Source organism: Elephantulus edwardii, unplaced genomic scaffold (genome assembly GCF_000299155.1).
Source record: "Elephantulus edwardii isolate Elephantulus edwardi_28Jun2011 unplaced genomic scaffold, EleEdw1.0 scaffold00007, whole genome shotgun sequence".
NCBI classification, from domain to species: Eukaryota; Metazoa; Chordata; class Mammalia; order Macroscelidea; family Macroscelididae; genus Elephantulus; species Elephantulus edwardii.
The window spans coordinates 8,396,423-8,408,169 of record NW_006399757.1 but is presented as its reverse complement, the minus strand read 5'-3'; the positions used below and the strand labels follow the sequence as shown (position 1 = coordinate 8,408,169).

The window sequence follows — 11,747 nt, the reverse complement described above, 5'->3', positions numbered from 1 at the left end:
GAGTGTCACATCCTTCTCCCATGGAATAGCTGGTGGGTTTGGACCTCAACATTTTGGTTAGTAGCAGAACACGTAACAACTGCATCACCAAAGAATGGAGGTCAGGCCACCAGAAAAACAATTTCATTTGCATTGTGACTAGAACTGGGTGGTGCTGGGTAGAATTGCATATTTTGATCAGAGTCTACAGAAGAATTCTAACCAAAAGGGATAAAATGCAGAACAGGCTTTGAAATGTTCATGGACACCAGACTTTTTTAAGCCATGGAGGCTGGATAAAACTCCAAAATGATTGTCCTCAGATGATCTTTAAATTTTAAACCAAAAACAATCCCCAAAGTCTTTTAACAAAGAATAACAATCTGGCTTAACTAGGAAAGTATGTCTACCTTGAATATTTTGCTCTTTTAAGAACTATTTATATGAGATCAAGTTGACAACTTGAAAGATTAGACAGAAAGCTCAGGGAATCAGTTTGTGTTAATGGAGGAAGAACTCAGAAAAGAAGTATTGTTGTACAACTCAAAGAATGTTATCAATGTTACCTAATAGTGTATGTAAAAACTGCAGCTTGCTGTGTATAGTATCAAAAACAAAATAAATATTTTTAAATTAATAATAAATACCACAAATAAATGCCTACTAGTTTTAATCAGTTTGGATACAAAGTATGTTTGTGCCAAATCAAAAAAGTTGGATGACAAGTACAGCAAGTTTATGTGAGTTTAAAACAATGGTGGTGGGATAATTTGAAAATAGATAGCAAGAATAGTTGTTGTTATTGTGTACCATAGCATTGGAACTATCCCATAACTGACTCTCCGGGTTTTCTTCAGAGACAGTTAACCACACAGGAGGAGACTGCCCATCCTTCTCCCATGGAGCATCTGGTTGATTTGAACCCCATGCCTTCAGGATTGCAGCAGACCTACTTGCCACTAGGTCACCAGAGCTCAGCAAGAATGGTGACAAACTTAAAGAAAATCATTGTCACTGAATTATAAGTGAAGAAATTGTTGAAGTATTATTTATTTGGATGTGTATATTTTCACTAGTTTGTTTTTTGGTATTTTTCTAATTGCCAAAAAGATTTTGCGCCAAAATTAGGAAGTTTTTGATTTAGGAACTTCTTGAATTTCAAAAGAGACTCGACAACACTCAAACTATGACTTTTGTTCTCGTCAGTGTAACAGACAAAAGACCTGCCAGGGAAAAAATTCTATAGAAACTAATTTTTAGATATAACATGCTTATAGGATATAGATAAATATATGTACTTACTACATATTATATATACAGAGTATGTTATTACTGTTGTGTACCGCTGAGTAAGAACCAACTCATAGCTGATCCTCTAGCACGTTTCTAAAGGCAGTAAATTGCATGGAAGGAAACTGCTTATCTTTCTCTCACTGAACAAATCTTTACATTGGCAGCGCAATTTCTTACCCTTAAGCCACCCTAACTCATAAATAATATGTAAACATCTATACATAAATAATTTTAATGAATCAATAATCCTATTCATATCAAGGTAAAAAGGGGCTTCATAGTATTTGCTATGGCTGTTTTTTCTGGAAGTAGAATGGCTTTTCTTTTTATGAGGTACTCTGAGTGAACTGAAATCTGTAATATTTTGGTTCACAGCCAAACATATTAATTGCACTATTCAGGTACTTCCATTTTCATATTTATACCCTCCACTGGTTTCTGAGAGTATAAATCTTAAAGAGAGGAACCTGCTTATCTTTCTGTCTCAGAGCTGCTGTAGATTTGACCTACCAGAAACTTCCAGTCTATTGACTAGCAGTGTAAAATTCTCTGAACTTCTTATTCTTCTGAGCTTCTTATTTTAATATACTGTTGTTGTTGTTATGTGTCATCAAGGAGTGACCCTAAGAACAAAGACTCTGAATCAACCCTGTCCTATCCTGTGTCATCCTCAACAGCTCTGACACCCGTGAGCCCACTGTTAAGAAACTGTCAGTTCAACTTGTTAAAGGTTTTCCTCTCTAATTATGACCCTCCATCTAAGACCCAAATAAATAATAAGCAGAGTTTACTCAGCACTTCTAAGGCAAAAAAGGGGTCTCTTGAACACACTGATTAAAGAAAACTGAAACATCTCATGAACAAAACTGTAGTTGGAAATTAAAGGTGAAAGAAAATGTATTTCTGAATAAATCTCCTAGATATATTTTTTACCAATTAAAACTTAATGACAGATACAAAAATCAAACTAAGGCAGAATCATAGGTATCTGATCAAAATTCATGTTAATCACACTGGCTATATTTAGTAACATTTACAAAGCATCAAAGTTTTTCATGGTGTTTCTTTAGTTGTCATTGCCAATGTCGATTAGTTAATTATTTTTTAAAGTAGAGAAAAATTGATACATTTTTATTTTGTTTCATAATCATTCCAGAATAGAAAACATGAAAAATTTAAATGTTTTATAACCATTACTTATAATGGAAGAATGATTTTCCCCCAAATCCAAATACCCAAGGTTTATTGAACTCTTTATTCTCCAAATATACTGTTACCCAAAATCCAACTACAAAGAAGAGGTTCTATCAAATCTTTATCTTTCTCTGATCTCTGAAGAAAACTTCATCTGATTAGTCATCACTTCTTTTTGGTACATGTGTACTTAAAAGCTAAAGATAAACAATATTTAGTTATAACCACCCTGAGGTTAATGTCAATTAATAAAAACTAGTTTCCTTTGCTGTCCATATTATAATTTTATAGGATACAAAGAAAAAACTTATTACTAAAAATTCAAAAGATGATTCTGTGCTATATGCTCCAAATGCATCACCACTACACATTAAAAAAAGGGGGGTAGGGGGAAGAAACAGATCAGACTAATAGACCTTCAAATAATCCTGGGCATAACAATAGAATTAACTTCAAATGTACAATAAATCTACTAACATTAAATTCATTTTTTTCTTCATTGAGATTCTTCAATTAAACAAGAGGGGAGGGGAAAAAACCCCTTCTCAAATGCATGAAAATCACTGTAGCAATAATTAGTTCAACAAACACAACATAAAATTTGTTTAAAATTATAGAATTAAACACAATCTTTAGTAATTCCTTTTTAATAGAAAATTGAAATAAGTTAATCAACATCAACCATTAATACTACTATTATCAATACTTACATTTTCCTCATAATATTAAGCAGTAATAAAATCAATATGGTTTAACTCAGAAAAATCATAAAATCACTATGCGTTTATGTTAACTTCGCAATATAAAGAATCATCCTTTTAAAAATTTCATCACCTTTATTTAGTTCATTGGACTAGATGAGTCACAGTCAACTCAATGTCGCTAATTTCAGGAGCCAATAAGCCTTGTCAATTCATCTTTCATCTGTACTGTGCCACTTTGAGTTTCCTGGATAAATGCAAACAAGTGGTTCTCAAGTTAAGAACAACCTCCCAGCTAACCATGGTTATCACAAAGAGGTTCAGAGCTGCTTTGGCATCCAGTTGATATAAGCTGGGGATGCTGCTAAACATTCTACAATGCACAGTGCAGCCTTCACTGAAGAACAATGCAGCGAAAGTGCCAACAGTGCCAAATATAAGGAACCATGCTCAAGCACATATGGTTTCAATTTTACTGCATCCTATTTTTCCAGGCTTCTCTCTTCATGGTCTTCCCATTCTGATCCCCAAATATAAATGACATTTCCCTGTCTTCATACCTAGACCACTATTTACTAAATGTTATATCTCTTTCAGTTCACTGTTCAACTCATTGACTCAAGTTTTCTAAACCAATCCAATCTAAAGCAAACTCACCATCTATGAAAGAATTGAACTACATAAGTGAGGTCTTGTGTCATTTATCCTTTATTTCTTCTATTTAATTATTTTATTATTGTTTTGTAACTTCATCAAACACCTAGCAAAGTGCTTTTAGAAATTACAGGTCAATAAATGTCTTTGTTCACATGTTCAAAGTCAACTAAAAATAAATTTTCTCACTTTTCCAAACTAGATAAAAAACCAAACTAACCATTGCTCAAGGTCTAAGCCTAACCTTTTAGCTTTGATAGAGAAGCGAATGGTACTCCTAATTTGTCTTATTTCACAAAAGTCATACACATATTTAAAAGCATTGAATTTATACAGCAGATTTTTAAACATAAATAAATCTCCTGTACTATTCCTAACTTCAGAAATAAATCTCAAATGTAATCACTTTAACTTGCATAAACCATGAAATTGCCAACATCCTACAGTTCTAGACCTATAAAACTGATGCTTTCATATGCATCAGCCTAGCATTTCTATATATGGTTCTCCTAGTAGTTATAAATACAATTTTAATATATTAGTATCATAATTCTAATATATAAATACCATTTCTGTACTTACTAACTTTAAAATATACTCACTGACAGTTTTCACTCAAAAATAAGGAATTCAGACTTGACGACAGTTACTCATCTACTTATCTACCTACGTATAACATTGGTTATTATTCAGATATTGGTTCTGTATTTCCAACTCAATGGTTATGCTCTTATTGAGTCCAGCTGGTTTTATAGGGTACTTAATGATGGAGAGATGAGAAGAGGACTGGGGAACTCAGCAAGTACAGAAGCCCACCATGGGAAGAAGCCAACGGGAGCCAAAAGGGGCTCACACAGGGAAGCTGACATATCCACACAAAGAGATGCCCAGTTACAAATGTAATGGTTTCCCAAGGAATATGCAAAGAGAATCTGGTGAGATAACACCACTCTGAAAAGGTGGCAAGTATATGTGGGAAAAGTTTAAATCCTGATGCAGGCTGAATTTGTCCCCTTAAAACGCGTTATAAATATGGGAAGGAATAAAAAAAGGAATTTAACTCTGCTTTTACTTTAGTAAAAAGAAATAAGCTATTTTCAGTTTCTTAATTATTTAAAGGAAAATAGTTATAACCTTTATTCACAAGCCCTTGCCAATCTTATTGGCAGGTCATTTTTTTAGCAATCTTTACTTTTTCCTACTTTCTAAAAAGTATGTGAATAAAATTGCTTATCTGCAAGGTTGTTGAAAATAATAACCTTTTCGTATTTTCTACATTTATTATTAAAGCCAGAGAGAAACAATTTTTAAAAATTGGGTAGAATTTAAAATTTTAAGATGAAGATTAAAAGAAATTGATGCACAGAATCCCAGTTAACAAATTTAAGGCAAACCAATAGGCCAACTATTTGATCACATTTTAAAAAGATCAACAAGTCATTTCTAGACTCCGTTTTGGAAGAAGTACAATCAGGACATGTTTAACTACTGTTTTTCCATCTCCAGTTTAATCTCTCCATAAGAAGGCTTAAGATCCATAATTCCATGTTTGAAAAGCAGTAATATGTGTAAGATCTCCTGTAAAGTCCAACTAAACTCAGGCAGAAGAGAGAAAAAAAATTCAAATCATTAGCAATCTAGACAAAGGCCAACATTTTAATTATAGGATGGCTTACCCTATGAAATAATAATAAAAATGTAACTTAGTTTCTAATTACTACTAATGACTTTAAATAAAATCATTTTCTGCTGAACTTCCATTTGAACTAATATATAAAGAACTACAGAGATAATTAAGATAAATAAAAACCAATCCACAGCTGACCCTCTACCAGGTTTTTAGAGGCAGTAAGCCACACAAGGAAATTGCCCATCTTTTTCTCATGGTGGTGGATTTGAAACCCATGCCTTTGGGTTGGCAGCACAACTCCTTACCACTAAGCCACCAAAGCTCCCTAAAACAAGGTAATGTTGTTGTAGCTGTGTGCTGGTGAGTAGGAACTGACTCACAGCTGACCCTCCAGTGAGTTTTCAAAGGCAGTCAATCGCAGGGGAGGAGACTACCATCTTTTGCCCTCAGGACAACTGGTGCTGTGTGCCCAAGGAGCTACCTTGCAGGGTAGCTTTTTACCAGTAGGCTGCAAGAACTCCCTAAAATAGATAATGTTGTTGTTGTTGTTTAAGTGCCGTCGAGTCGCAGGTGACTCATAGCGACCCTATGGAAGAGAGTCCTCGACACTTGGGTGCCTTTCATCCTCTCTCCAGAAAATAGGTAATAGATAATTAAAATGAATACACACAACAGTGACCTAAAGTCACAAATTTAAGCTCTCCAAGGAGAAAAAGTCTTAGTGCAATAGACAAGATGTGAGAAAAGTGACAACAGTGGACAGAAAGTATATATGTCATCCCTAAAAACACTCAAAATTTTAAAAAAATAAATTCACCAGTCTAATAAATTTCATCCTACCACCATTCACAAATGGTAACATGTTCTTTCCAATTACGATTGGGATTTAACAAGGTAAGGAATCTCTACTTAACTCCATGCCATAAACTTCTATGAGAATATAGTTTATCTTTGTATCATTAGATTGTTTTCTCTCTTGTAATAACGACATCTGTGAATGACTCCATTTCCTATCTTAAAAAGAAAGTTATATATACAAACTCAAGACTTACTGTAACAAAAAAATTAATTCAATTATAGAATATTTATAGAAAATAAAGGGCTGTGTTGGCTAGAGTGTCTTATTGTTGCACTGCAAACCAAAAGGCTGGCAATTCGAATCCACCAGCCACTTCCTTCAACAGAGCCCTTGCCTACTGGAGTTTATGGGCCACCACAATTCGAAGAAATTAGCTACTATCTGCCTTCTACCTTCTAACTTTGAAAGGCCATTTTACGGACAGTACCTAAATCACATCTCTAATCTTAATTCTAAGGGGCGAGCCCTAGTTATATGACGAATAATGCATTGCTGAAAGACAGATGGTTTTAATCCACTAGTTGCTCCTGTGGAAGAAAGATGGGAATCTCCTCCCAGGCAATTTACTGCCACTGGAAGATCAGAGATGGGTCAATTCATACTCCACAGCACACAATGGTCTCTCCTTGGGAAAAAGGTAGGTAGTCTTCTCCTCCAAAGATTTACATCTCAGAAACCCCACACAGGGTAACTATGTATTGGAACCAACTCAACAATGGATGCATTTTTTAAAAAAATGCTTTTCTCATATGGTACTCAAAGAATCATAGATTCTCTGAGACTCAAGCATTACTGTGTCAATTTGTAACCTTTTTTTTTTACCATGTTGTTTATTAGATGCCACTGAGGTGACGTCTAATGGCCAAGCGACCCCATGAACAAGTTTCCAAATGCATTCTAGCCAAAAGAAATAAACTGGTATGTCATTTCAAGAGAGCTAACAAAAAAATTTTAACCTTTTCTCCCACGCCTGTCTTTCCCTTCCTCGTAAATGATCAACTCCCAGTGGATGAACTACCTTGAAGGTGGCTAGTGGGTTTGAAGCGCCAAAGTTCCGATTAATAGTCAAGCACTTAACCAAAGTACCACCAGGCTCCTTGACTAAATAGAATGATTTATAAGCTAACAAGCCAAGATTAGAAAGCACTTAAATTTATTAATTTACAATTGTTGACAGTGAGCTAAATAAAAATATGTCTACTTCCTTGGCCTGGTTTCCAACTCAGGGTGACTCTCCTCTGGTTTTTGAGGCTGGCAATTTTTATGGGAGGGGACTAGCCATCTTTCTGTCACAGAGAAGCTAGTGGATTTAAACTGATGACCTTCCAGTTAGCAGCCAACACATAACACACTGTACCTACTTAAACGAAATCAGGTAACCACAACATCCATGAAGTTTCAGTGAAATTATCATAAATTAGATCTGTTACCACCTGAAAAGCACCATGCAAGATCTCCACGCCTGTTCTCTACCTAAAAAATAATAGCTCCTTCATGGAGTTACTATATAAATAAATGAGTAGTAAAAGGACAAAGTTTTAATAAAACACTATGAAATCTTGCTTGTTAATAAAGTAAAAGGACCACAGCATAATCTCTTCCTATCATTTTGAAGACGGAAAAAGTCAGAAGAGCACTAAACTCTCTGACAAGATATCTAAAAACGCTTCCATCAAATGTGGCAGAATAGTAATTTTCATTTTACATATGTATGTTTATTAGTAATTTTCATGTAAAATATTTACATAATTGCCTTTCAGATTCCAGATTCCTTTAAGTTTTTTACTGAAGTTATAAAATAAACCATATGTCTGCCTATTTTCCAATTTTAGATATGAATTACTGCCTTTTAAAAATTAAGCCTTCTCTAATTGCTAGTTACTACTGAAAAAGCAGCAATAAAAACAAGCAATGACAGAATATCAATGATAGAATTTTGGGGAAATGTGGGAAAGCAAATGGACAAAATAAATGACGTTCATGTGCTTTAACTTTATATTTGCATTTAACCAAACTGAGACTGGGAAAAAAAAAGAAACAAAAAACTGAAAATAAGCCCAACTCCAGAAAACTGTAAAAAAGGGGAAGAGAGAAGGAAGCATTTACCTGAAGCATCTCCAACTTTAAAATCACTGTCATCTGAACTATCATAATCGAGAGCTTCTAGCAAAGAATCTGCCAAAGGCTTCACCTGCCTCCTCTTGGAACTGCGATCCACTGTTAAGAGAAAATATTACATCGTCATTCATAATCACACCAAGAACAGGGGTAAATCATGGTGGTGAGGGAAAAAGCCATCATACAGGAAATCTTTGTTAAACCCAATTCTCAGCCCACAGTGCTTGGGGGTAGGAGGTGTGTGGAGTAGGGCGCTAACCAAGGAAGGGCTGGGAAGCGCCTGGGGCAGCTCTAGCTCCCTGGTGCAGCGTATGCTAACTCCTCCCCTACCAAAAAAACCCCCAAAACCCAAAAAACCAATCCGTTGCCTATGAATCTATTGAAAGTTATTGTCGCCCCATGGGGTTTCCAAGGCTGTAATCTTTACCCAGAAGCATACCACCACATCGTTCTCCCTGGACTGGCTGGTGGGTTCCTTCGGCCGACCTAGCTTTAAGCACTGCGCCACCAAAGGCTTCTTAACGCAAACGGGCCCGAATCGAAGCTGACCCTCTTATCTCTACAACCTGTAGAGATGTTCCTGAGACTCCCTCGCCAAATCCTCATTAATATGCTGTTAACAATCAATAGAAAAAACGCAAAACCCAGGGCATAAAAGAAGCCGTGTTCATCATTACCGAGGACCCTGAGCGGGGACCGCCCACAAAGGGTCTCCGTCAAGACCACCTCCCTCCAGCTCCTCCTGCAATCTAGGAGGGCTAAAATGGACCTCTCTCCCCTTCCACACTTACTAAGGAATCCGTGAGGTGATCCTTAGGAAGAGACCTAGGGAGAGGATGCGGGAGCCCGGGCAGCGCTGAGATCGGGCAACGGGGCCGCGAAGGCACGTCGGAAAGATGCAAGTTAAAATCAGCAACGCCGCCGACCAGAACGGGGCGCAGCAGGGGCAGCCCTGCGAACCCCTCCCGCCTCCTAGTGCTCGCAGAACCAGCCCCGGCCGCTCGCGCCCCTTCCCACGCCGCCCCCCGCCAGAGGCACCCTCTGGCCCAGGCAGCGCGGCTAGCCCGGCGGCTCGGGGTGGGACTTAATTTGCCCCGTTAAGACTGAAAGAAAAAAAAAAAGAAATAAAATCTTTATTAGCCTGCATCACAAACAACAAAAGATTCAGTTTGCACAATCTGGGCCAGTTGCCTGAGACAAAAGGTAAAGCTGCGACCCGGATACAGCTCTGAGGAGAAGGAAGTAAAAACATGAGACAGCCCGTCCCTGAGAGCCGTAGGAGTACAGAGCGCGTGCGCCGAATTCGCGCGCTCCCAGCCAGAGCAGCAGCCGAGCGGAGCCGAGAAAAACCGAGCAAGAGCAAACAATCCTTCCAGGCACTAGAAGGCTATTCCCAGAAATCACTGCGACCCCACTTTCCCCGCCCCGAAACACGCCCTCAGCCCAAGGCCTTGCGACTTCACACGGTCAAGTTCTTTCTCACTCTTGAGCCAGCATGTGTACAGCACAATGAAACGTGGGCTGGTCCAGTGTCATCCTCGTAACTTGTGCTGTGTTTTAGCCCATTTGCTGCAGCCACTGTGTAATTTATTCTGGGTCTTTGTCTTTTTCAGTGATTCTCTACCATGCATGATGTCTTTCTCCAAGGACTGACATGATATGCTCCAAATGTGTGACATGAGGATGGCACGGGATAGGACAAGGTTCAGATCTATTGTTCATATAAGTGGCTCTCAACTCGACAGAAACTACAATATAGGAGATGAAGTGTCGCAATCCTAACTTCTAAGAAACATCCTGGCTGCATTGCTTCCCAGACTCTTCTGTGTTCTTTCAGCGGTGCATAGTATATTTAGTATTTTCCAAAAATCACAGTTCAAAGATATCAATTCTTCCGTGGTCAACCTTAAACACTATTCAACTTTCAAATGTTAATTTTAAATGCCATGGATTGCATCAGCAGCATGTTAGTCCTCAAAGTGACATTCTTGTCTTTACAATGCTTTAGCACTTAAAAAAAGTCCTTTATCTCCTATAAAATATTTCAAAAAGAATAATTGATTTTTGGAGCTGCTCTCATGAATTGTGGATCTAGATAAATCCATCAATCTTCTTCATTTACATGATGTTGCTTATTGGTGAAGTTGTGATTTTTTTTTTTAATGTTAAGATGTACTGTATACCAAAGAGAGTTCTAGTGGATTAATGGTAAGGAGTTGCACTGCCAATTCAAAGGTTCTTAGTTCGAATCCATCAGCTTTTTCCTAAGGAGAAAGATGAGCAATCTCCTTCCACGTAATTTAATGGCTCTAACAATCTGGCGAATGATGTGTTATGAATATACAATATAGTATAATAACGTGTGAAGTCCTAGCCTAGCATGTATTGAAGGTTATAGTATTTGAATCTTTGTACTGTGGCTAAATTATCTAGTAATAGATTATTCACTTTTAAAATTTAAGGAATGATGCATGAAGCATTAAAAAAAAAAGATGGAAGAAGTACATAAAGTCACCAAAAATTATTTTGTACCGAAAATAATTTTTGATGCTAAAATATTTTAGGAATTAGTATATAATCAAGAACCAGTGATATTAAAGGAAGAAGTCCAGTCTGCACTGAAGGCATTGGCAAAGAATAAAATACCATTGATTGATGAAACAGCATATCAACAAATAGATGCAACCTGGATATGCTTTCCTACCCTATGCAAAAAAAAAAAAGGTAGACAACTTCCTGAGCAACAGACTAAAAAAGATCCTTTTTTGTCCTATTTAACAAAATTATGATCTAGCAGAATATGGAAATTATCAAAAAATATCATTAATATGTGTATTTAATGTCTCAAACCTGTTCCTGAGATGGTTTTAAAATTTAAATGACATAGACTAGAGGTCGAATTTTGGTTTCTGTGAATTTGATTTAATTTTCCTTAGCTTCAGCTTGAATTTGCAGATAAGTAGTTGGTAGTCTGTTCCACAATCAGCACCTGTCCTAGTTTTCACAGCAGATACTCAGCTTCACCTGTCATTCTTTGCACAGACACACTCCATCTGATTCCTATCCTTACCATCTGGTAAAATCTATGTGTATAGCCTGCATTTATGTTTCTTATAAAACGTATTTGCAATAAACGAATCATTGATTGTACAAAATTCTATCATTCTATCTTCAAGTCCATACTTTCCAACTGCTGATCCTTCTTCTCTGTTTCCAATTTTTGCATTCCAGTCATCCATTTTTATTAATGAAGGATTCAAGACACTAAAGAGCTGAACAGAAGATTCCAAAAGGCAGCACGGAATGACAAAGCAAAATA

The 11,747-nt window shown here is 36.8% G+C and overlaps 1 protein-coding gene across 1 annotated transcript in view; it reads right to left on the bottom strand.

Annotated features, from left to right (window-relative positions):
* Positions 1-9,672, bottom strand: part of PHF14 (PHD finger protein 14) — a 125,325-nt gene extending 115,653 nt beyond the window's left edge. The window contains exons 1-2 of the mRNA XM_006880243.1: positions 9,220-9,672; positions 8,417-8,527 (exon numbers count right to left, since the gene is read on the bottom strand). Coding sequence (XP_006880305.1) covers positions 8,417-8,461 — 45 coding nt within the window. The 5' untranslated portion in view covers positions 8,462-8,527; positions 9,220-9,672. The remainder of the gene's footprint in view (positions 1-8,416; positions 8,528-9,219) is intronic.
* Positions 9,673-11,747: the final 2,075 nt, after the last annotated feature.